Genomic DNA, 22,092 nt, shown 5'->3' on the forward strand with positions numbered 1-22,092 from the left:
CCATCCATGAGGAAGATGTGCAACATCTCTGTCACTTTCCAAGTACCTAACATTTACTCTCCCAGAATCATCCTTCTCTTTAGCTCTAAACATATTAGACAGCAGAGACAATAATGCACAGCAGAGGAATGTATACTAACTAATTAGGAATATTGATTTCCTTTACAGCCATGCTACCACAACAGGACCCTCTAAGTGACCTCCACATTCTCACCCACAAGATTTCAATGCACAAAAATCAGTAGGACACAATTGTCTTTCAGTTGCTTTTTATTTGGTTTCACTTGCTTGTCTGGAACGAAAACACTCCAGCTCCACACAGACATCTGCTAGCTGGAAGAAAATAACCCAAAAAAGTGGATAAACGAATGGACCGAGGACTGTTAAACAAGGCATAACCAAGGAAAGATAAAGAAAAAAGAAACAGAAACATGTCATCAAACGCCAAAGCAAAAATCCTTTCAACTCAGAAGGCAAACCGCACTTTGTTGTAAAACAGACTTCGAAACAGGGGTTGGTGGCCAATGGGTTGTGGGCTGATATGCCAAATTCTGAAAAGCCACATTGGTTAAAAACAGAATAGAGCAGGGCAACAGACATTTTCTTTCATCACCAAAGACCAAACCGAATACTTAATCACGTAAACCCCATCGAGGACATGGCATCTGTTTTAGTCTAGTGCCTCATACAATAAATTAATCATACCAGACTACGAACTTCAGCAAGTCTTATACAGGAGGTGTAGGATTTCTTCTATGTACTCGCTTGCTCAAAAAATCAATTCACAAACATGCTATAGAGTAGCATCACTATTCAAATGGAAATAGTGCTGTTAATTGCTTTATTGTTTAACAGCTTTGAGTGAGCTCAACAAGGTCCTAGCAAATCTTAGGATGTAAACCATGGTTCTATAAACATTTGGGAGAAAGGTGATTATTGGGGATTCCTAAAAACGTCAGCAGTTGACATTTAAGACCCGAGTCCAAAAAATATTTAAAAGGAAGTAAACGTCATGCTTTCCCTCCTGTAGCCTACTATCGTAACCCCCAAAGGAGCTATGACTGCACACCAACACTGTCCCGATGAAAATACTTGTTTCAAGGAATCCGACAGGAATGCTCAGAGTGGCCGCAACCGACCTCCAGGAGTACAATCCTTACATTACTTACGTTGGAGGCAGGCTCCTTCAGAGCATTCCTGCTCATACCTCTAACAACGAAGTCTTATCTGCCGGTTAATTAAAGCAGTTAGTATGATGTACCTGTTCAATCTGTATGTGTCTGTAATAAAAAGGGCTAAAAAATGAAAGGCCATGAAATTAGGCCAAATTCAAAATATCCTGCATGGCAACCAAATACCTATGTATTTATATTATGTACTTGCTTAGTGCTGGGTACCTGGTCAGCCACAAACTTAACTAGTGCTTTGGCAGAGATTGTTTACAGATCACTGCTCTGAAACGTTTGCAGACGTGCTTTTGCATGGGTTATGTAGCAACCACATGATCGAGCTGTTTCATAAAACAGGATCTAGCCCGACTTGAGATGTTCGGTTTTGACCCAGCACAATGTGGCTACACCGTTTTCATAAAAAGACGAATGAGCTGGAAAGTTAAATTAGCATGCGTATAGTACCACCTATGAATCTTGGTGGCCAAAATTGCACCAGGCACTGAGCTTCAATTTGCTGTTTCGTTCCACAGCAACATTTTGTCCTATGCTTTTTCAAAACGACACTTACCTTATCTTTGGTATACGAATTAACTATGACTGTGGCTGATTTGAAAACCTGAAAACGGAGGCTTAAGGTTGTTTTAATGATTTGGAAAGCTAGCTCCCATCAACATCTCGTGTGTGTTATGTTGAATCTATAGACCAGCACCAACCAATCAAAACCAGTACAAGGCAACCCTGTGCTGTCCTCGGAATTAAATCACTTTCTGTGTTCGTACAGCATGAAGAAGATGGAGCGCAATGTTGAAAATGGGAAGTTTAATGATCATGTGTAAAAACATTCGGAAAATAAATAACTTTTGCTGTTATAATATTTATCTTTTCGTTTTTCCTGGTAAGTGACGAAGTGAGGAATTTTCAATGTAGGTGGTACTGTTGCATGAAAGGCTTTGGGAGCAACAAAAATGGCCAAGACAGACAACTTCGCACTTAGGAGGGAATAATTAGAGTAGTTTAAGTCCAACTCTAGACGTGCGTTGCTTGAGAAGAGTACAAGCTAAAATATATCTCTAAGGTCACCCTCATTCATATTTTTGCAATATTCTTTGCTAACTGGAGAGCGAGCTAAAAGCTGTGCCTTTCTCGCTATCGGCACTCGTTTCTACCACCACTAAAATGTTTTTAAATGTAGTCTGAATTTTCTCTTTGCGAGGCTGAGATGCGCATGCCAATTAATGGACAGAGCATTCAGCCAAATCAGGGGTCAAAACATATCAGGAAATCCTCTCAATGTGTTCCTGTGTATACTTGAACAAAGTACTTACTTATATTAAATTGAAATGAGCACTTTCCCTCCACGCTTTCACTGCTTCCACTGTGTGCTGCACTCGTACAGAAGGGATGCGCTTGCCTACTTATTGTGGGTATACCATGCCCACCCAAACACTACTCAAAAGTATATGCGAGTTAGCTTACCGAGCGTCTTTCTACTCCTGGATGACTAGCTGAACCAGCACCCAATTTGGATTTTCTCAAGCCATACCCCAAAACCGTTTTGGTGTGGCGGTGGACTAAGCGCTTAGTTGGAAACACTACAATGGTTATGTTCTTTATTCTGGGCCATAACAGCAACTGTTTAAGTTTCTTTACTTGATTTCAGCTCACAGACCAACAGAAGACATGGTCTATTATCTTGACAGCAAGCTGCTTCACCCTGCTGACAGGGTTTTTGAAATGTATAAATGCTCTCAGTTCCACACGTGGCCAGACTCCTGCAGCCCACTATGACCTGAACCTACCAGTCTGTGTGTTGTCAAGTTGTTGCTGGTACTAAAACTATGGCTAATGACTGGCAAGCTCGAGTAATCAGTACTTCAAGAATTTGAGATGAAGGCTGAATGACAAGAATAGCTAATATGACGAAGCATGATTCTTTGCATGCTACAGGGTCATTTTTATGGCTGAGCAGAAATAATTGCTCCTCGCATACTGCAGTGCCACAGGACACGCTGAAATGTGATACAAATCCACCCTTCTGTACAAAATGTTTTCTAAAAAGGAGAAAGGACAAGGTTCAACTGGTAGTCAAATGCTAATGAACCACCACCAAAATCTTTAAAAATGATTATGCCCTTTGCAAAACTGATGCTATAATGGTCCCAACTCTATCAAACACGAGCAGCATTTATTCTACCAACATTTTGCACACACTTTGACACACAAATATGTCACTTTGATGTAGGAACAAGAAAGATCAGAACTACGTGCTCTGTGTTTCAATAGTCACATGGCTGTGCAGTCGATATTCCAAAATTTGAGGTTATATTAATTTTCTGCATTGATGGCAGAAAGATGAGGAGTGCAACTCTGTTTGGGTTGCACTAAAAAAGGCGCTACTCATTTCTCGCACAGCCACTCCTGAAGGAAGACATTTAATCAGCAGCATTCAATTAAATGCAGCCACCTTAACTAACATGCGCACAGCACAGGAAGAGGTGCAGGTAGCCATCACCTAACTTATGTTGTACAAACCAAAGTACAGAGTCGTTGTGTGAGCAGTGCCTCGGAAGAGCACTCAAACTATTTTATAAATCAAGGCTTTTGCAACAGTATCATTTCCCAACATGCTCACTTCAGGCAGTAGAACACTGGCCGCTAATGCAAGTTTCGCACTCTTCTATTTGTCTTTCCAGTCAGGAATCTAAGGAATGCCAATTAAACAGAAGAAAAGGTCTCAAGCCCATCACTGCTGCAGGTGACGCTTTCGGCAGCAAATAACACCAAGGTTACATATAGATTTCCGTACTTCAATAAGGACAGGGACTGAGAAATTAATTTTTCACATCAAAACAGGAATTCACTTTTTGGAAAATAGTAAACTAGCCCTCACCCTCGAAAGACAACAAAATCGTATACTATACGACTGTTCATCTAAAAAAACACTAGAAACACCTTCCCTGTTTTCTACCAAGTTGATAACACTTATGTATGGGTAGTCCCTGGCACTGTAAGGAAGCACATGCAGGCCACCTGGCTAGCTCCACGATGGTAGACCTCGCAGGTAGGTAGCTGGTCACAGCATTTCAAAGAGAACAGACCACTCCACCCCCATCAAAATGAAGTGCAGCATATTTCACTGCACACAAACGTTACCAGCATAAAGTTAGGGAGGGTTTTCATTTCAGAACCTCTTAAATGTCTATGTCTGGAAGCATTTGCGATGTCAGGGAGTGAGATAAAATGTGGCATGAATATGAGCAGGACATAAAGGTTAAAAAACGACTACACTGCTTATTAAGTTAGCGATAATGGCTCAATGTTTGGAGGAATCCAGTTTTACTTTTAAGTTATGGTGAAACTAAAGTGGGAGCTCATCTGTTCAAAGTGGTGATTTGGCGATGCTGAAGACCAAACCATAGTTGGAAGAAAGATCACAGTGAGAGAGGAGGTGGCACTGGTGTGTGGAGATCATTCAGAACAGGATGGATAAAATCAACGTTCGCATACAATGAGTGCCAAAAATGACTATGAAGAATGAGATAATATCTTGTTGGACAATGCAGTCCAGCAGAAGACAACCTTAAGATGAGAGTAACCAGGGTGAAGGAATCAGATTAGTCAGTACATTTTACATTTGTTTGGACCCAACAAAGAGGTGGCTTCTCGAAGGACTTGCACCTTGTGTATGCTTGTGATAAAATGGTGTGTAACAATGGATTACAAAGAGTGAGGCTGACAGAAATAAAGACATCAACAGAACCATCAACTTGCAACAAAGTGGTCTCTTGTTATAGGGTTCAGTTTTGTACACCATTGGGGCTTTCATTTTTGGCTAGAATTCAGTTGCAACGGGATGGGCAGTAGATTCCTAAGCTGGGAAAGTCCGCCCAGAAGCAGTGTCCAGCAAAGCTTTATCAGACAAGCAGAAAGGTGGCTATGCCAACATTCTCCAACACCAGGCTTGAGCAGCAGAAAGAATCCTTGTTCCAGGTACTATTTGCAAGTGTTAAGTCTGTTATACCCCCATAATAACAGATGGGCAGGGGAAGCGTTGTTAGGCTCGAGGGAGCCGGCACATCTCACACTGGTCTGTCCCAGACTGGTTCATGAAGGTGCAGTGCAGACAGGACCACATCGCAGATGGGGTGGGGTGTACAGACGTGCCCACAGCACCATATTCCTGAATACTGGAGGGCTGAATTCCAACAGTGCCTATTAGAAATGGAGCAAAAGAAAGAAAAAAAAATCACCATAAAAAATAAACTGAGATGTAGCAAAGACATTAACGAGGCAGTGTATAGGCGAAGTTTCAAGTGGATATGTACTTTTTTAATTATTTTAAATTGTTTATTGAATTTTAGTGCAGCACACAATACAAGTACAAAAGGCCAACATAAGCAAATGAGATACAGTTAAATACATCGTGCTGGGTAAAATAGTACCCGACAGGAAAGCAGCAAACAGGAATAAAGCGGTAGACAATGTAAGGTAACAAGGCGCTAGTGCTCTCCGGTTGCGATGAGGGGGGCGAGGGTCAGTGGCATGGAGTAAAAACACCCGAAAAGGGGCCCCTGTGTCTAAGGGACGGGGGAAGGGGTGAAAAATATCAGCATATTAATCAACTATTTCTTAGCAATAAGCTGTATCTTGCAACATGGGTCAACACAGCGTGAGCACGCGTTGCATCCAAACCACGGCAATACATTGCTTCGCTAACAAAACAATACAGAAGCAAGGAGCCGACAAGAGGTGGGTACAGCTGACACGTCATCCAAAAAAGCATCCTGAGGGGATGGGGAAAGGGAGATTTTAAGAATTTCAGACGTAGATTGAAACATATCATGCCACAATGTAAAGAGATCAGGGTCTGGGGCGGCTCCTCCATTAGGGCGGAGGAGCGTCACCCCCCACAGCAAGTAGCAGCCGCTGCAAACCTTTAACAACCAAACGATAATAAACAATGTTTATTATTGTTTGGTTGTTAAAGGGGCGGAGCCATGAGGTATGACTAGGATGAGGGGAGTGCACTGTGCACTCTCCTCAGTGCGCATGTGTGTTTGGCCGGCCGTCATGCGCACAGGGCTCTCTTCAGCCCAGAAACACAGTTGTCGGGCTGGAGAGCCTGCACAGGCTCCCAGTCTGCCTGGGAGTGCTGTGGTTGGGTGCTCCCAGCCAATTCTAACGCTGCTCTGAGCAGCGTCAGGATTGGCGCAGGGCAGGCTGGAAGCCTGTGCCAGCCTCGAGTGAAGTGGGAGAGAGAAGCGGTGCAGGAGCGGAGCAGGTAAGTTTTGTTTTTTATATATTTTTTTAATTTTAATATTATTTCCCCCAATCCCCCCATACGCTGCCCCGCCCCATTTAAACCCCACAAGCCGCAAGTGATCGGGGTAGACCCATGCCAGATGATTAAAATATGTGTCTACCAGCCTGCACCTGCTGCGTTTACAAGAGGCTGTGTTGCTGAACTGTGGGATTCTAGCCGGGGTGTAATAGCATTGTTGCAGGAATTTTAAATGTATCAGCATATATTATATATATTAAAAGCAGGGGCGGCTCCTTCTCAAAGGTGCAGGAGCGTCGCCCCACTGGCTAAGCCAGGAAATGAAAGATAAAACGTTATTTAATGATTGTTTTATCTTTTATCTGCTGGCTCAGCCAGCAGTGCGTTTAGGCTGGGTCGGGGCAGGGCTGTGGGAGACAGCACTAAGTGTGCATGTGTGTTAGGCCGGCAGCCTGACGTCAGCCAAACACACAGGCGCACTTAGGTTTCTCCAACCCGGGTCAGACCAATCCCAACGCTGCTTACATGCTATGTTTAGCATGTAAGTGCCAGGACTGCTGGGGAGCCTGTGACCAGAAGAGCAACAAGGCAAGAGGCGGCGGCACCACCAGGAAAAAGGTTTTTTATTAATTATTTTTATTTATTTATGCCCCCCTCCCCCAAATCCCCCGGTCCCTCCCCATACCCCTCTCCTTGAGATTTGTGGTGGCTGCCACTGATTAAAAGAAGCGTTTGTAACTTGGAAGCAGCAGTAAGCCCATGTCTTATCAAGAAGCTGATAGCATGAGGCACCCCCACTGGCTCGCTCATCCTGACAGTGAGATAATTAAGATGTTTTCTACAAAAATGTCACCCATGTGACGCAGGTCTTTCTGACAAAGAATAATTTTCATAGCCCTCTCGCCAGTTTGAGGGAATACAGGATTATCTGCAAGAGGGAGAAAGGGAGGGAGAGTAACTGGAGTGACTGCTGCAAACCATGTGCAATGTCCCACCAGGCTCGAATGGTAGCAGCAAGATCATCAACTACCTGTTGCGCTTGTGTGGCGGTACAAAAACGGGACAACAACAAATGCAACCAGGTGACAGCTAGCTCCACTCTGACGTGTGTAGGTGCAGTCTGTGCAATGAGCCAGTATTTTAAAGAGTGAACCTGTGCCACCAACTAGTAAGTGTGGAAATCTGGTAATGCAAGGCCCCCGGCCAGTAGCGGGCATGTAAGATTCTCCCAATGAATCATGGGCTGGCCACTATCCCAGATTAACCGAGACAGGACCTGTTTCAGCGGAGCACAAAGTGCAGTTGGAGAACATCAGAGAACAGATACCTTGATCAACGAAATTCTCCCCAGTAAAATAGTGGCAACTGCACCAAACGATCAATGGAGACAGGCAGTTTGTCCAGGATGGAGCCAACATTACTGCAAATCAGATCAACATGATCACAAGAGACTCAAATCCCAAGATAGTGATCCCCAGTAGGGCTCCAGCCCGGAGGACACTCAAGAACAGGAGCCAGGCAATCATCAGTAAGAGGAAAGATCTCAGACTTACTCCAGGTCACAAATCAACTGGTCTAAGCACTGAATAGGACAACATCTCGGAAAATGGGGGTTCGAGTCTGGGTCCTGAACATGCAAAATAATATAATTAGAACACAGTGAACAGCTCCCTAGACATAGCCCACGTTGTGAGTGAAATTCCCAGACATTGCAGGCCAGAGGCTCCACAGCTAAAGCGAATATTAAAGGGGGAGGGGGCCCATTTCAAATGCAAACAGCATAAAAGTCATTCAAGTGCACCCTGGGGCAGTATAAAGAAGATGGATATATGACAGAGAGTAGTTACAAATGCCAAGCCTGAGGAGGACCTCAAGCATAAATCCCCAGTCTAAACAATCAAATGCTTTCTCAGCATCGAGCAAGACAGTAACAGATGGAAGCTGCATATCCACCCTATGAGAAACAGCCATCAACATGCAAAGATTGTAGGAGGGTGAACACTGCGGAATAAAGCGAGTGATCTGGCCGAACCAAGTGGATATATATCTAATGTTGATTATGTAACTGATGCTTAAAAAACATAACGAACATTTATTAACACAGGGGTTAAATGGCACTGAACGCAGGAGGGAAGAGACTTGTCTCATTGCTGGATGGGATATTTTCTTCAAATTGGTACATTTCTGAAGGATAGATAATAGTTTCTCCTCCAAAGGAAACACTTGTGTGTACTGTGTCTAGAACTGCACCCAGGTAATGTAGGTGCTCAGGTGTTGAGGCAGAATTGTTGTCTTGCAGATGTAGTCGAATGAGAGTCATGACGATGAGATGATAATATTGGCTTGCTTGCTGACAGCAGGATGCTCTGATGAGCTAATCGTCCAGGTATGGATAGATAAAGATTTTCATTTTTCTGGAGGTGGACTGCCACAACTGCCATACATTTGGAGAAACTTTGCTGAGCAGACTTGAGGCTGAAGGAAAGGACCTTGTATTGAAAGTGATCTTTTCCTACAAAGAACCTCAGGAGTTTGGCTATCGGGATGTGAAAATAGGCATCTTGCAGGTCTATTGGGCATTGCCAGATCCTTGATGGAATTGAGGGTAGATCGTTGAAGAGTCAACTACCTATATTTTGCTTTGCAAACCCATTTATTTGCTTTCTTGAGGTTTAAAATGGGTCTGTATTCATTTTGTGGTCCTTTCGTCTTCACTGCAAAATAACAGGAATAAATTCCAATTCCTATCAGGTGAGAGGGGCCCTTCTCCACCTTGTGTTTCTGCAAGAGGATGGATTCTTCTTACTGCAGTTTTTTCCCGCTGGTAAAGGGAAGGTTTCCTTGGTGGAATAGATGGTGGCGGAAGATTAAACCTAAGACAGTATCCATATTCTACAATAATTAGAACCCATTTGTCGGTAGTTATTATTGCCACTCTTGCAGGATAGATGTTCTACTTCACCCTATCAGACCAGGCAACAAAAGAAGGGGAAGAGAGGACTTATTCTTTGCCACCCGTTGTTTTAGTGGCTTAGACAGATGATTACTGTCCTCCTCTGCCTCTTGACTGATGGCACTGTTGATGTATGTGTGGCCAAGATGATTGTTGTTGCTGCTGTCCTGTAGTCCAATGAGCGGTTTCAACACTGGGGAAACAGCGGCAGTCATAGGGCCTTTAGAAATGTCTTCTTTATTCTCTTCTTTTCTCTAATCTGATAGCTTTCAGAGTGTCCATCTTGAACTTCATTTTAGGCATCTCATCGTCAGACTGAGAGTTAAATAAAGTGCTACCTAACAAAGGCAGGTTCAGTATCCGGTGTTGGGCTCGTGGTTTCAAACCTGAGAGTCTCAGCCAAGATGAACGCTGAAGTGCTAGTCCACGACAATAACCATGTGCTGGTAGAGTGGAGGAATCAGCTGCAGCACTGATAACTTGGTTTGACACCATCATTCCTTCATTCACAAACTGCTTATGTCTTCAGGAAGATCTTCTGTGAACTGTTGAATGGAGTCTCAGAGACTGATATAGGAGACTGTGGTGGTTGAGATGGAGTGATTGGCAGTATTGACAGTGGAGGTACCATTGGAATCACTTGTTGAGGGAAAGGTGGAGGAATGCATTCTTTTGGAACTTGAGGCGGTATTGGCTAATCCGAAATGGTCACTAGAGAGGTTGGCCTGGGTGATGAATAGGCCCAGGAGTACTCTGATTCAGACTCTGAAGGAAGTCTGCTTGCTTTCATTCGCAAAAAACACTCAGCTGTCTTGGTCAGCAAGGTTGAATGATGTCTTGGCCTCAAAGTTCTCAACGTCATATGGTGTCTCCGCTTTAATGGTGCTCTCTGCCTCGATGTTGAAAGTGCTCTCGATATCAAACCAGCCCTTGCTGGCGAGCAAGTAGGTGCTGTACCTCCTCTCGACTTTGATGTCGAAAAGGAACGTCAGCAGATCTCCTCTTTTTGGACCTCCCTCTGCAGGAACCCTCCTAGCGTGACATATAGGCACTGGTAGACAGACCAGTCTCTCCTCTTCCCTTCTAAAGTCTCCCCAGCCATCAAATCTTTTCTTCTGCAGTACTCCACTTAGCCATGGAGGCAAATCTTCCCTCTCTTCCTCGAAGTGTGCCTGGAGAGAGTCATGCAGTTAAAGCACATCTCGGGGTCATGAGAGTCTGGCAAGCTTAAGATACAGATCCTGTACGGGTCTGCTTTTGCCATTTTCTGCCACACTGTGGGCAGTTTGCAAAAAGAGATGGCATTTTTGTGAAAAATTGATACATTACCTTTCAGGAAATTATCTAAAAAAAATCCTTTGCCCTCAATGATTTCGAGTGGATCAGCTTTAAAAAAAGCCTGAGAAGAAACTGTTGCAAACAAAAACCTTTAAAAAGACAGAGCTCTGCTCCAAGACCCTGTCAGCAGGGGTTGGAAAAAAAGATCAGAGTTAACTGCCACCTACGGGCATGATGGGTCAAGAGGCTCTTAAAGGCGCAATGTCCTTTTTGCATTGTTTCAATACTGCAGCCTATGCAGGCTACATTGCTATGTATTACTCCTTATCTTACTTTAAAAAGAATTAAAAACGTTTGTAAAGGATATTTTTAAAAGGCCTCTTTTTATTTTACTTAAATTTCTTTTATAGGTATGACCCTTTTTCCCTTCTAAATTTTTAAGCAACTCAATAAAGGAGGGCAATGAAGCCTGTTTGTAGGCTGAGAAAATGTAACATTTATTTCATGTATCTTTCCTGGCCTTTCCAAAATAAGGCGAGTAGTTGTGAGTTTGAAAGACCTGCTCTGGGTCCCCACACATGGGTGGGACAATTCAGTGCTTTTGATTATGAATTGAGATTCCCTGAGAAAGGAGAGTTACCGAAGGCAAGCAACTTGTATTTCTGATAGAGACTTCTAGCCGCAGATTCCTCACCTTTTGAATAGATACCAAAGCAATACCTATTCAGAGGTGGGTCTGTAAATGGACTCAAATTAGAAAGTCCTGGATGTCACAGCAATAGTGCTGTGTAAACGTTTGGAGAGACGTCCACGTAGCCTCCTGGCAAATGTCTACGACAGGGACTCTGCATGCTAATGCAATGATCGCAGTTTTGGTCCTCTGGGTCTGAGCACGCAGTCCCTCCAGAGGCTACTTTTTGACCCATGTGTAGCAGATCTTAATGCAGAGCACGATCTGGGGGGATGAGGAGGAGAAGCCGTTATGCTTTTCCTTTTTCACTGAAGAAAACCCCACAAAGAGCTGATTGTCCATCTGGTGGTTTTTGGTATGAGCCATTTAAAAGCTTGGCGCTCTCTTGGGGTTGAGCAATAGGTCTATCCTCCTCTTTAGACAGGTGAGGCGGAAGCATTGAACGCCAGCAGGGTGATGGTTGAACCAATATGGAACACCAGTACAAACCAATTTGTCTGGGAAGAAAAACATTTATTGTATTGTGCTAGAAAAAGCCTGGAACTCACTCTTACACCACGGTGGACGGGGATGAGAAACACCATCTTGATTGTACGGAGCCGCAAAGGACAGCTGTAAGCTGCTTGAACAGAGTGTACATCAGGTAAGTCAGGAACAGATTAGGTCCCATTTGGGTCTGACAAATTGAGAAGGGGGAAACGTGTTGCAGCCCTTTAAAAAATCGTATTGCATCCAGTGACTTAAACAACGAAGGATGATCCAGCAAATAAAAGAAGGCTGAAAGGGCAGAAAGATAATACCTGCCTGTGCCCAAAGCACTGCTGGGCAAGAGACAGAACACATAACAGAACGTCAGATAACTTGGGTCAATCTGATATGCGCTGCAACAAGCCACAAATTTGTACCAATGACTCCCATACACAGTTTTCATTTAGGGACGCATGGCTGCCAATATGACATCAACCAATGGAGGAAGGTCAAAGGTGTTCAGTTGTTGCCGTTCAAACTCCAAGCTTGAAGGCAGAGAGTGTGAAGGCTCAGTTGCAGACCCTGCCCTGTTGCTGTGACAGCAGGTCCTCTTGGAAGGACAGCCTGATGGGTGGACAAATGCTCAAGCCCAGCTGTTTGACAGTACTCTATTCTCTACTTCCAACCCAGAGCCACTAGGATGACTGCAGCACAGTCTAACATGATCTTCTTGAGAACTCAGGGCAGGAGGGGCTTAATCAGAAAGGCATACTGGAGTCTCGAGTTTCACGCTAGGTAGAACTTGTCTCTAATTAGGAAACGTCATGGAAATGCCAACATAGAGAAGTGCTGACAGTCCGCATTTCTCGTGGTGGCAAAAAGATAGCCAAGGTTCTCCCCATTCGCAGAAGAGATCTTGCACCACCTCCGGGTGTTACTGCCATTTGTGATCCGCTAGGTGTCAATGGCTGCACTCCTCCAACCTGGCATTCAATGATCCTGTACGGTGAATCACTACCAGGAAAATTCCTTGTAGCAAGGCCTCCTGGCACAGGGTCCATGACCCCACCCCGCCCTGTTTGTTTCAGTACCACATGGCAGTGGTGTTGTCATTGAGCACCAGTACCAGCCTCCCTTTGACCGACGTAAGGAAAGCTTTCAATGTCAAGAGGATGACCCTCAGATAAAGAAGTCTGATGTGGAGCCAGGACTCCGCTGGAGATCAAAGGCCTCTGATCTCCACCTCTCACAGAGGGCCACCCCAACCCAGAAGCGATGCATTGTTCAACGCGGTTTACTCTGGTTAGAGGAAGGGATAGGGTTCTGCCACTGACCCAATCGCAGTCCAGTAACCACCCTGCAGATTTTTCGCCCTGCTTGTTGATGGGCACAGTGGGACTTAAAATCCTACTGCAAAGCAAACATATGCCACCTTCTGTGCTCGACCAGTAGGATGTAGGAGGCCATCAGTTCCACCAATCCGGGACTGAGGCTGAAAGATCAGGATCATACCCTGAATGTCTTGGACTCGTAATGGCTCTGATTAAAGCAATCGTTCAAGGAGTCAGGTGTGCCTTTGGCACGTTGAAAGTCAACCCCAGAGAGGACTGTAGGTTTGGTATAGTCTAGAGGTGGTTGACGACTGCCTTCAAAAGCCAGTCTTGAGGTATGGGAAAGACCGGTACCCTCAACCTCCTAAGGTGTGCTGCCACCACTGCTGTCACTTTTGAAAACACCCAACAGGGCACTGGTGAGGCCAAAGGGGAGCAACACGAACTGAAAATGCTCCTCTCCCACAACAAACTGCAGGTAGCACTGATGGACCAGCAGGACAGGTACACTGAATTGGGCATCCTGCAGGTCCAACACTACCATCCAGTGTCCAGGGTCGATGGCCTATGTACCAAAAAAAGAAGCAAGTATATCACCACAATCATAGATAAAGTCAATACCTAACTCTACTGTCCTTCTGGTTTTCCACTAATTCAAACACATTTTGTTGTTGTTAAAAAGGCTCCTCACCCATCAACTTAGTTGGTGGCATGCTTCTTTATAGGGGTCTCACCGGAGATGCCTTAAGCACCAGGGGTGTGCTTTTACGCCTGAATACAGCAAAGTAGTTTTTTTGTATGTGGACTGTTCTCAAGAAACAGAAAAGTGCATTAAAATTGTCTTTGAGATGCCCACTAAGCTGGTGTGTTTTAATAATGGTATCCCTAGACAAGATTAAAAAGAGTGATGATGTGATGAGATGCTAATGTGCTCTCACATCCTTAACTTCAGTCAATATTAGTCGACATGTTTTAGCCATATCCTCTTGGTTGCCCACCATGGGTCAATGTGGCTTTCTTTAGGACCTAAAAAGCATGCTCACTAAGGCATGCAAAAAATGTAATCCGCAGCTTACAGTTTTCACTGTGTTCTTACTCCATTTGAGTACTTGTAGGAAAACACAGAGTGAAGGTGTGTTTTGTATTAATCTCTGCTGTGGTGAAAGTGGTGTTCATTAGTAATCACCAGACATACACTATTTACACCACATGCATTGTTAAATTTTACAGTTGTGAAGTCCAAAACTCGAAGCACCTATTAGTGTACAAGTGTACATCCGGTCAAACAGGTAAAGTCTGGATGTTTTAATGGCCTCACTTCTGGCCCATCTTATAGGCCCACCAAGGACCCTGTGGCTCAGAATAGCTTCATGCACAGTGTTACCAGTATGTGAGGAATAAACCCATTCCATGTTGTATTAGGGGTAATATTTCACTCCATATTGTGGTGATTTTTTAACAATACAAATTAATGCACACACTGTTGTCACTTTAAACCGCAATAGCCCTTTAAAATACTACATACTTCAGGGTTAATAGTTTACTGCCTCATGGAGTATCTGGGGGTGGGGGGTAAGCCCTGCAGTCAAACTCAACAAAAACCACAGAATTTAAGAGGTATTAGATCAACTGAACTGTTTGTGCATGAAACCGGAGAAGACATAGGTTTGCCTCCCAAAATAACCACTTACTTTGCCAAGGGTGGTCACCCGCCAATGAACCTATTTGGCTCCCTGGACCTCCATACTGGTGTGCAGAGAGCCGTCACTGCCAAATAGGTAGTCACTGTAGTCCATTTTGTAATTGTAGGGGCGTGGCCATGGTAAATCACAGCCTCCTTGACTCCCATGGGGCGTGGCGTTACCGCGTGATTCAAAGAGCGAGATCACATCACCAAACCTTACTTTTGTGTCCTCCTCACTATAATAAGAGAGGGAGCAGAAGAGTGAAAGACCGTCGTCCTCTGTAGTCAATAGCCCAGCAACTGGCAGGGAGGAGGGAGTGCCCGTCATGCTTCCCGGACGGCACTACGCTCGGCGTGGCGCCACGTGATTACATCACTGCCCATGTTGTCACTTTCAGATGTAGAAAGAAAATAAATGGAATATGACAAATCTTGTGGGTTGTGTGTGTTCAAGGTAGCATTTGGCAGCAGAATTCAATCAACACAATGGAACTAAGAGGATGGATGAGATCTGAACAATTTTTTGTCCCATAGAACACTGAATGTGGTTCTGACGTGCATAGGCGTGGAAGCTCACTAGTGCATCTGTCACAAGTCAGATAGACTAAAAATAACAGAATGTTGTGAACATGGTTTTATTTCCCAATTTGTTATATTTAACACTATTTTACAGCCTTGAAAAAGCCTTAGCCTTGCATGTCAGCAAGGCTGAAACACGCTTGCCATTCAAAGATCTAACACTATCGCTTTTGCTGTTTTTAGGTCAAGCCTAGGCAACGCAGTTTCTCTCGACATGTTGTAATCTACATCTATGGGCTTGTAACACGTCCATCTCACGCCCATCTTTTTCATTCCATCCTTGGGATGCCTTTCAAAATTCGTAAAATATGTTTGTCCCGAGTTGATGCTGCTTTGTTACCGTCTGGATTATTACATGACTTGTCATATACCTTAGTATGGCACACTACTTCTTTCTTATGCCTTGTCTGACCGTGTGTTGTTCCTTGCTCTTCTTTGTTTTGGGCTTGCCACTGTTTCTTTGTGGTGTCTGCGCCCAAAGGTTGCAAGAGTGGGGGAAGTGGGGGTCTTGATTTATTTAATAATTTTTTTAAATAAGAGTCATATAGGGCAAACTCAATAAAAGGTGCGCTTTACAAGAAAATTTGAAGTTTCATATAGCGCAAACTTGATCAGAGAATCGCTTTACATGACTACGTAATGTTTCATATAGCGCAACCTTTATCTGAGGAGCACTTTACATGAGTACCACTTAACAAGCTGAAAAATATACAATCTGAAGCGTTTAACACAGGAAAAAAAAAACCACAGAAATCCTCAAAGTGGCTTTCCTGGTACAGGAGGAGAGCCGATACTATATTCATTGCACTCGGGAAACTCGCCCCTAACATTCTTTGCAGGGCATTTCTTTTTCAAACATTTGCACCCATAACTCAGCCTGTGGTGGTCCTATGACAATGGGACCACCACCAAACCGTTCAGCGCGACACGTTATTTCTGTCTAGGTCATCCCTGGGTCCCCACACATGGTTGGGGGAAGGGAGGGTAAAATAGTAACCTCTCCCGCCATTCAATGTCTTTTTAAGCTCTCTCATGGCTTCAACTTTTGTTTTACAGCTAGGAGTAGTTTGTATTTTAAGGGACTTGTTTGCAATAGAACTGCAGTAGGCGTGAAAGTGTGTAAGGCATTACGCCCTGTAGGGGTTACATATATGGTTATACTGCATTAATTCTGCCGTACTGTTTTCATTTTGTTATGCCCTCTAGAGGCTGATTATATTGTTACAAGACCATTTTTCTTACAAATGCTTTTTTTTATTATGGTGTCCTCTAACGGGCTGTTCTTAGCATTACAATGAAGATACTACAATATTTGCTGCACTTGGAAACCTCCCTCATAATGCTTTGCTGGGCATGCCTTTTACAAACGTTTTATGGCCATAACTGACTGTGTGGTGATCCTAGGACAATGGGACCACCATCAAAACGTTCAGCACAATGCACTCTTTCTGCTAGGTCATCTCTGGGTTCCCACATTAGGGTATCCCAAAATAGTAACCTCTCCCACCATTCTATGTCTTTTCAAGCTCTCTCATGGCTGGAACTTTTGTATTATAGCTGGGAGTAATTTGTGTTTTAAGGGCCTTGTTTTTAATAGTATTGCAGTAGGCCTGAAAATGTGTAAGGCACTGCGCCCTCTAGGGGCTACATATACGGTTACACTGCATTACTTTCTGTCATTCTGTTTTCATGTTGTTATGCCCTCCAGGGGCTGACTATATGACTACATGACCATATTTCTTACAAATGCTACTTTTTATTATTGTGTCCTCTATGGGCTGTTCTGAGCATTACAATCAAGATACTACAATATTCGCAGCACTCGGAAACTTGCCCCATAATGCTTTTCAGGGCATTCCTTTCACAAATCATTTTTGCCCATAACTAACCGTGTGGTGGTCCTAGGACAATATGACAACCATCGAAATGTTCAACACGAGGCACTTTCTGTGTAGGGCATATTTAGGTCCCCACACTAGGTTGGGGGGTTTCCCAAATAATAAACCCCCCCACCAGTCATTGTCTTTTTAAGTTCTCTAAAGTCTGTAACTTTTGTTTTACAGCTAGGAGTAGTTTGAGTTTTCAGGGCCTTGCTTGTAATATTATTCTAGTAGGCCTGCTAGGTCTGAAAACATGCAATGCACTATGCCCTCTAGGGGCTAAATATATGGATACACTGCATTACGTTCTGCCATTCGGTTTTCATATGGTTATGCTCTCTAGGGGCAGAATATATGGTTACATGACCATGTTTCTTACAAATGTTATTTGATAGTGGTGCCTTCAAGGGCTGTTCTGAGCATTATAGTCAAGATACTACAATATTCGCTGCACTTGGAAACTCGCCCCATAATGCTTTGCGGGACATTCCTTTTACAGAACATTTTTGCCTATAACTCACAGCACGATGCGCTCTCCATACCAGATGGAGGGGGAGGGGCAAAATAATAACATAGCAAAATATAATAAATAAAGGTAATATTTTCATTTTTTGCTGCAGCCAGAGGAAGAAAGTAAATGGAATTGCATTAGTTAAATGCAGGGCCACTGGAATTATGTGGCGGAGAGAGCCAAATTATGCGGCAGGGATGACCAATTTATGTGGCAAAAAAGTCCAGTTATGCATTTACAACGCCAATAGTTCTAGCTCAAGTAAATGAGACCTACTGCATTGCAAATGCTTGTTAACAAAATATTCGGTCAGAACTGAACTTTACTTAACCTGGATGGTAAATGTATATGCTGAAACTCCTATGATCGGTTCCCCACGTGGTGAATGGTGGCATTACATGTCCTCTCTGTTAAGCACAGTGTTTCTGTCAGGCAGGGCCTGTCAAGCAATGATAACAAGAACTAGCAAACTATCAAAGCGATAATTGGGAGACTAATAAAGGACAATGAGCGAGAAGGCAGGCAGGCAGGCAGACAAAGCAGACGCCGAAAAAAAAAGGAGTTGTAATGTGAGTGTGTTCTTGTTTGTCTATGTGTGCTTGAGTTCAGATAGTTTGGCTTCTGTTTAATGAAAAGAAGACAGAGAGACTCTAGCCTCTATGATGAGTATAACCCATACAGTATGTAACTGGCAAGAGATTTCTATTTTTTTCATCTTGCAAGGAGATTCTCAGACATAACAAATGAAAGGAAGTAAGATGTCTTAATGAATAAATAATGTGAAAAAGAAAGTATGCCTTGTGAACCTGAATTTTCTATATTGGCTTTGTGATCTGTTACTTTTTAGAGAAATTGAGTGGAAAAGTTATCATTTTGAAACCATGTTTCACAGAGAGAGTCAGTTTTCCATGTCACAAAATGAAAGGATTGGAATATTTCACAAGAACCTCTCCCCAGAACTTATGCCATTTTAGGTACACTTATGTGAAATAAGTGCTGAAAAATACCAGAGGGGGATGTATCAATATCTCAAAAATAAAAAAGAAATTACGCCAAACAATGAAATAAATGTGTCAGTGAAAAATACAGAGTAGTTGTGAAGTGAGAGTGGAATTATCGTTGGTGTTATGGTAAGCAACAATTTCATGCTAGAGAATAGGAAGCACACTCAAACTAATAATATTTACATCTGAATGCTCATGAGCATCTTGAATGATCTATTCAAAGAGATGGTACCAATATGCAAGACATAGCATATTACTTACTGCAGAGCTGTTCGATTGTTGCCCACTGTTCTGACTTCTTCCAAGTCTGGGCTAGTTCTTCATTCTTCAATCTTACGGCATCCAGAAGCAAGCTGATGCTATCCTATTGGATAAAGCAAATAAAATCTGGCATGAATAAACAAAATCCAACGAGGTGCTACAGGGGTAAAGCCCTCAGAAAAGACTGCATCATTTTCCAAACAAGAGGCTTCTAAGTTTCACTGTTAAGATCCCAGCCCAAATTATTTTAATTCTACGTATGTGTCTATTTTTTTAATATAGTACCTTCTTTGAGGGTACTTTTTATTTTTTTAAACAAATCATTAACCACAGAGGAAGTTACTCAATAACAGCGAGTGATGCGAGGAAAAAATGTACCAATCGACTGTTCGGTTTAGAAGGCTCATAGGCAAAAGAAGGAGAAAAATGCTGATCTTTATGCTGTAAATTGGGGCAGTGTATGAGAACTGGATCACTCACGGAGCATCATTTTGCTGCTTAGTCTTACGATCCTATGATTTGAGTTATTAGAATATGCTGATTTAAAGAGGTTTTGCACAGTTATTTATTCAGGGGTTATATAGAGGCAAAGGTGGTATAATGTGCCAAAAATCAGAATCTTTTTTGGTTAAAACTGAAGTGAAGCAAGCTCGTCATCTTAAGTGGGAATTGTAATATGTCAGCACGAAACTGAGGTTCTTTCAGGAAGCGAGATGAGCAGGGAATTAAGTGGCTAGAAAAGAAAATGTTACTTAACATGTAAACATATGTTTGTGGCATTTAGTGCTGTAGATTCACATGCTGTGCATAGTCCTGGAATCTAGTGTTGGGTCTTGATGTGTGCAAGCTGTTTTACTTTAAAGAAGTCTTTCGAGTCTTGAGGAAGTGAGACGACTCCTCTTGCTGGTAATGCTCATGGTAATTGGCTCGACAGATTTTTTTTTCCTGCACCGCGGAATGGATGTAATGTGAAGCAAAGTGATGTATAGAGAGATGTCCATGCAAAAAAGGAATGAAGATAGCAAGGGACACAGGCTACAAGCCTTCAGGAAAGACGGTGGGCGCATGTGAATCTACAACACTAGAAGCCACAAACAGATGCTTATAGGGTAACATTTTCCGCTCAAGGCATGTGTGGCTGTAGGTGCACATGCTGTGCACATGTGTAAAGCACCCCCCCAAACAGAAAGGAGGTGCTAGCATGCGAGTGTGGCCATAGATTGAAAAAGTGCGTGGAGTACTGCCGAACCAACATTAGCATGTTGGCGGGCTAGCACATTCACACAATAATGCTTTGTGAAAGTGTGTGGTGTGGACCAAGTTGCTGTTTTGCATATGTCAGCTATTGGGATGTACCCCAGGAAGGCCATAGAGGCTCCTTTCTTCTGAGTGGAGTGGGCTCTAGGAAGAGTGGGTAAAATTCTTTTAGCTTTAGCACAGCATGTCTGGATGTAGATGACGATCCATCTAGCAATGTCTGACTTCGATAGGGCCTTCCTTTGTGAGGTTTGGAGAAAGCAACAAAGAGTTGCTAGGCCTTTCTAAATGGTTTTGTTCTATCAATGTAGTCCATGAGGGCTCACTTACTGTTCAAGGTAAGGAGAGCACGTTCTGCCACAAAATGACCTTGTGGGAAAAACACTGAAAGTTCAATAGACTGGTTAAGCGAAACCTTAAGAGGAATTTGGGATTGATGCGAAGGACAACCCTATCCCTATGAAATTGGAAGAAGGGTTCTTTCAGGGTTAATGACTGTAGTTCACCGACACATGAGTGAAGTGACAGCAACAAGGAATGCCACATTCCAAGGGGGGGAACTGAAAGGGGCAAGTGTGGAGGGGCTCAAATGGAGGGCTGATGAGTCTTGTAAGTACAATGTTGCGATTCCATGCCAGGGCCGGTGGAACATCAGGAGGAATGACCCTTTTGAGACCCGCAATGAAAGCATTAATGACAAGGATCCCGACAAGAGACGACTTGTCTATTCTGAGGGTAGGCAGCCACAACAGCCAAGTGAAGTTGTATGGAGAAGGATAGAACAGAAACCAGCAGGGATAGTAGGTAACAAATAATGGCTGCAAAAAGATCAATATGTTTTGAGTGACAGTAGTACACAAATCTTTTCCACTGTGCCACATAGCAGGCCCGGGTGGTCGGTTTCGCACTTCTTTAAGAATGCGCATGCATTCATGTGGAAGGTTAAGATACCCAAACCTGAAACCTGAGTGTTCAATATCTCTTTAGTTCTGTGTGAGAAGGTCCAGCCTGTTGGTGAGCCTTCTGTGTGGAACCAGAGAGTTCGAGCAGAGACGTGAACCAGGGCAGGCGAGCTCATGTGGGAGCCACCAGAATGAGTAAGTGGGAGGTCTGCCAAAACCTTTGAACCACAGACTGTAGGATAGGGACGTGCAGAAAAGCACAGGTAAATATCCCTGACCAGTTCCTTCATATTGCAGTGTGCCAGAATGTGAATGAGGAACCTTGAGACAGAGTTAGGGCATTTAGCATTTTCTGTGGTTGCAAGCAGGGCTATTTCTGGATAGCCCCACCTCTGGAACTAACGGCAAAGGATTTGCTGTCAGAGTTCCCACTTCTGGACTTGTTGCTGCATCCTGCTGATAAAGCCAGCAAAGTCATTGTTGATACCTGGAAGGTAATCTGCCAGAAAATGAATTTTGTGGCAGACATCCCACCGCCAAATGTTCTGGGAAAACTGCGAGTGTTATGGGGAGCGTGGTTCTGCCCCCGTTTCTGAAGGTAATACATGACTGTCATATGTCTGTGTGGACAAGAACAACCTTACGTATCCCCAATGAGGTAGAAAAGTCTTCAACGCTAGACAAAAGTCTAGAAGTTCCAAGTAGTTGATATGGAGATCCGGTTGTATGGACTCCAATCAGCCTTTAACAGTAAGAGCCTGTAAATGCGGCCCGCATCTCGGAAGGGAAACGTCAATTGCAATGGCCCTTTATGGAACAGGGTCGAGAAAGGCTGCCCCC

General features: G+C 43.5%; 1 protein-coding gene across 1 annotated transcript in view; it reads right to left on the minus strand.

The window, feature by feature from the left end:
• Positions 1-252: 252 nt before the first annotated feature.
• The window catches only part of NPLOC4 (NPL4 homolog, ubiquitin recognition factor), a 340,333-nt gene continuing 318,493 nt past the window's right edge, over positions 253-22,092 (minus strand). Inside the window, exons 16-17 of the mRNA XM_069199778.1 lie at positions 19,094-19,196; positions 253-5,384 (exon numbers count right to left, since the gene is read on the minus strand). Coding sequence (XP_069055879.1) covers positions 5,227-5,384; positions 19,094-19,196 — 261 coding nt within the window. The 3' untranslated portion in view covers positions 253-5,226. The remainder of the gene's footprint in view (positions 5,385-19,093; positions 19,197-22,092) is intronic.

The sequence above is a fragment of the Pleurodeles waltl genome, chromosome 7 (assembly GCF_031143425.1).
Source record: "Pleurodeles waltl isolate 20211129_DDA chromosome 7, aPleWal1.hap1.20221129, whole genome shotgun sequence".
NCBI lineage: Eukaryota > Metazoa > Chordata > Amphibia > Caudata > Salamandridae > Pleurodeles > Pleurodeles waltl.